The sequence below is a fragment of the Priapulus caudatus genome, unplaced genomic scaffold (assembly GCF_000485595.1).
Source record: "Priapulus caudatus unplaced genomic scaffold, Priapulus_caudatus-5.0.1 Scaffold1840, whole genome shotgun sequence".
Classification (NCBI taxonomy): Eukaryota; Metazoa; Priapulida; class Priapulimorpha; order Priapulimorphida; family Priapulidae; genus Priapulus; species Priapulus caudatus.
In genome coordinates, this window is record NW_014578901.1 from 32,353 (window position 1) to 33,588 (window position 1,236).

The window sequence follows — 1,236 nt, forward strand, 5'->3', positions numbered from 1 at the left end:
CTGCACAGTAGTGGTGTAACTGTTATCTGTGCCATTGCTGTAGTAGGCCTAATTATTGATTGAAAATTTAGTTCTGTACTTTGTTGTGAACTAGGCTAGTTGAACTTGTAATAATATTATACATGATTGTACATCATAATATATACGTAACTATACGTATGTTTTATACATAATTATATAACATAACAGAAATAAACGAAACTGCACATAATATACATGATACACAAGTATATTCTATAGGCTGAACAGAGCGATATTATTACCATTATATATTAGCCCCCTGTTGTGTTGAACACTTATAAGACGAAAGCACTGTGGAATAGATAACTATAAAAGCGATGGTTGAAACGGACGGTAATTTGATTTTTATTAGGTCTACATTTTTACTGGCCTACGTGTGAATCGTAACATTTGTACTTAGTTGCAGGGTTTCTACGTTAACGGCGACACGTCAGCGACAGGCGATTCTGATGACCTTCGTCTCGACGACACAGCTCTAATGGTCGTCGAACATCGTGGCTTCCAGCCAATCTACACTCCATGTGCCACAGTGCTGGCCATCCTCATTCTCGTGAGATTTACTACGTTTACAGCTAAACGCAGGGGTAGAACTTTTGAACAAGGGAGTCCAACGGACTCCCTGCCCTCAAAAAGAGGGAGTCCGCAGCAAAATGAGGGAGTCCGCAGTCTGACGTTCAAAATTAAAGATATTAACAATAACGCGTGTGCTTATTTTGAAGATTCATGCGGTTGCACGTCTGCCAAATTGTCTTTGGACATTTGCTGAAAAAATACGGTAATTCTGTGAGGCCGTGCTCTGGAACGAACTAGTTAGTATATAGCAGAATTTTCAGGGAGTTACACAGACTCCTGCATATGTCAAATTGGGGAGTCCAGCAGTAAATCGGGGAGTATTTGACTCCGGACTCGCGCTAATTTCGCACTGTGTAAACGTGTTTCCTAGCAGGTCTATCAGAGTTCGTGATTGGTGCATTTTATAGGTTCGTGCATGTCTACGGTGATTACTGTGTGACCTCTGCGAGTTCTTAAGAGGATGTTCATGTATTTACCTAAAAAGAAACGTAGCTGAAAAAAATGTTTCTAAATAAATCCCTAAAACTGCGGGGGCTCTAATCGTGGGGCCCATAGCAAACTGCTATTGCTACTTTTGCTACTATCGTTAATAAGGTAACATCATTGATATATATATATATATATATATATATATATATATAT

The 1,236-nt window shown here is 39.2% G+C and overlaps 1 protein-coding gene across 1 annotated transcript in view; it reads left to right on the forward strand.

The window, feature by feature from the left end:
• Window positions 1–421: 421 nt before the first annotated feature.
• LOC106817720 (transmembrane protein 192-like) overlaps window positions 422–1,236 on the forward strand; it is a gene marked incomplete at its 5' end in the record, with an annotated part of 6,782 nt that continues 5,967 nt past the window's right edge. The window contains 1 exon segment of the mRNA XM_014822409.1: window positions 422–571. Coding sequence (XP_014677895.1) covers window positions 422–571 — 150 coding nt within the window.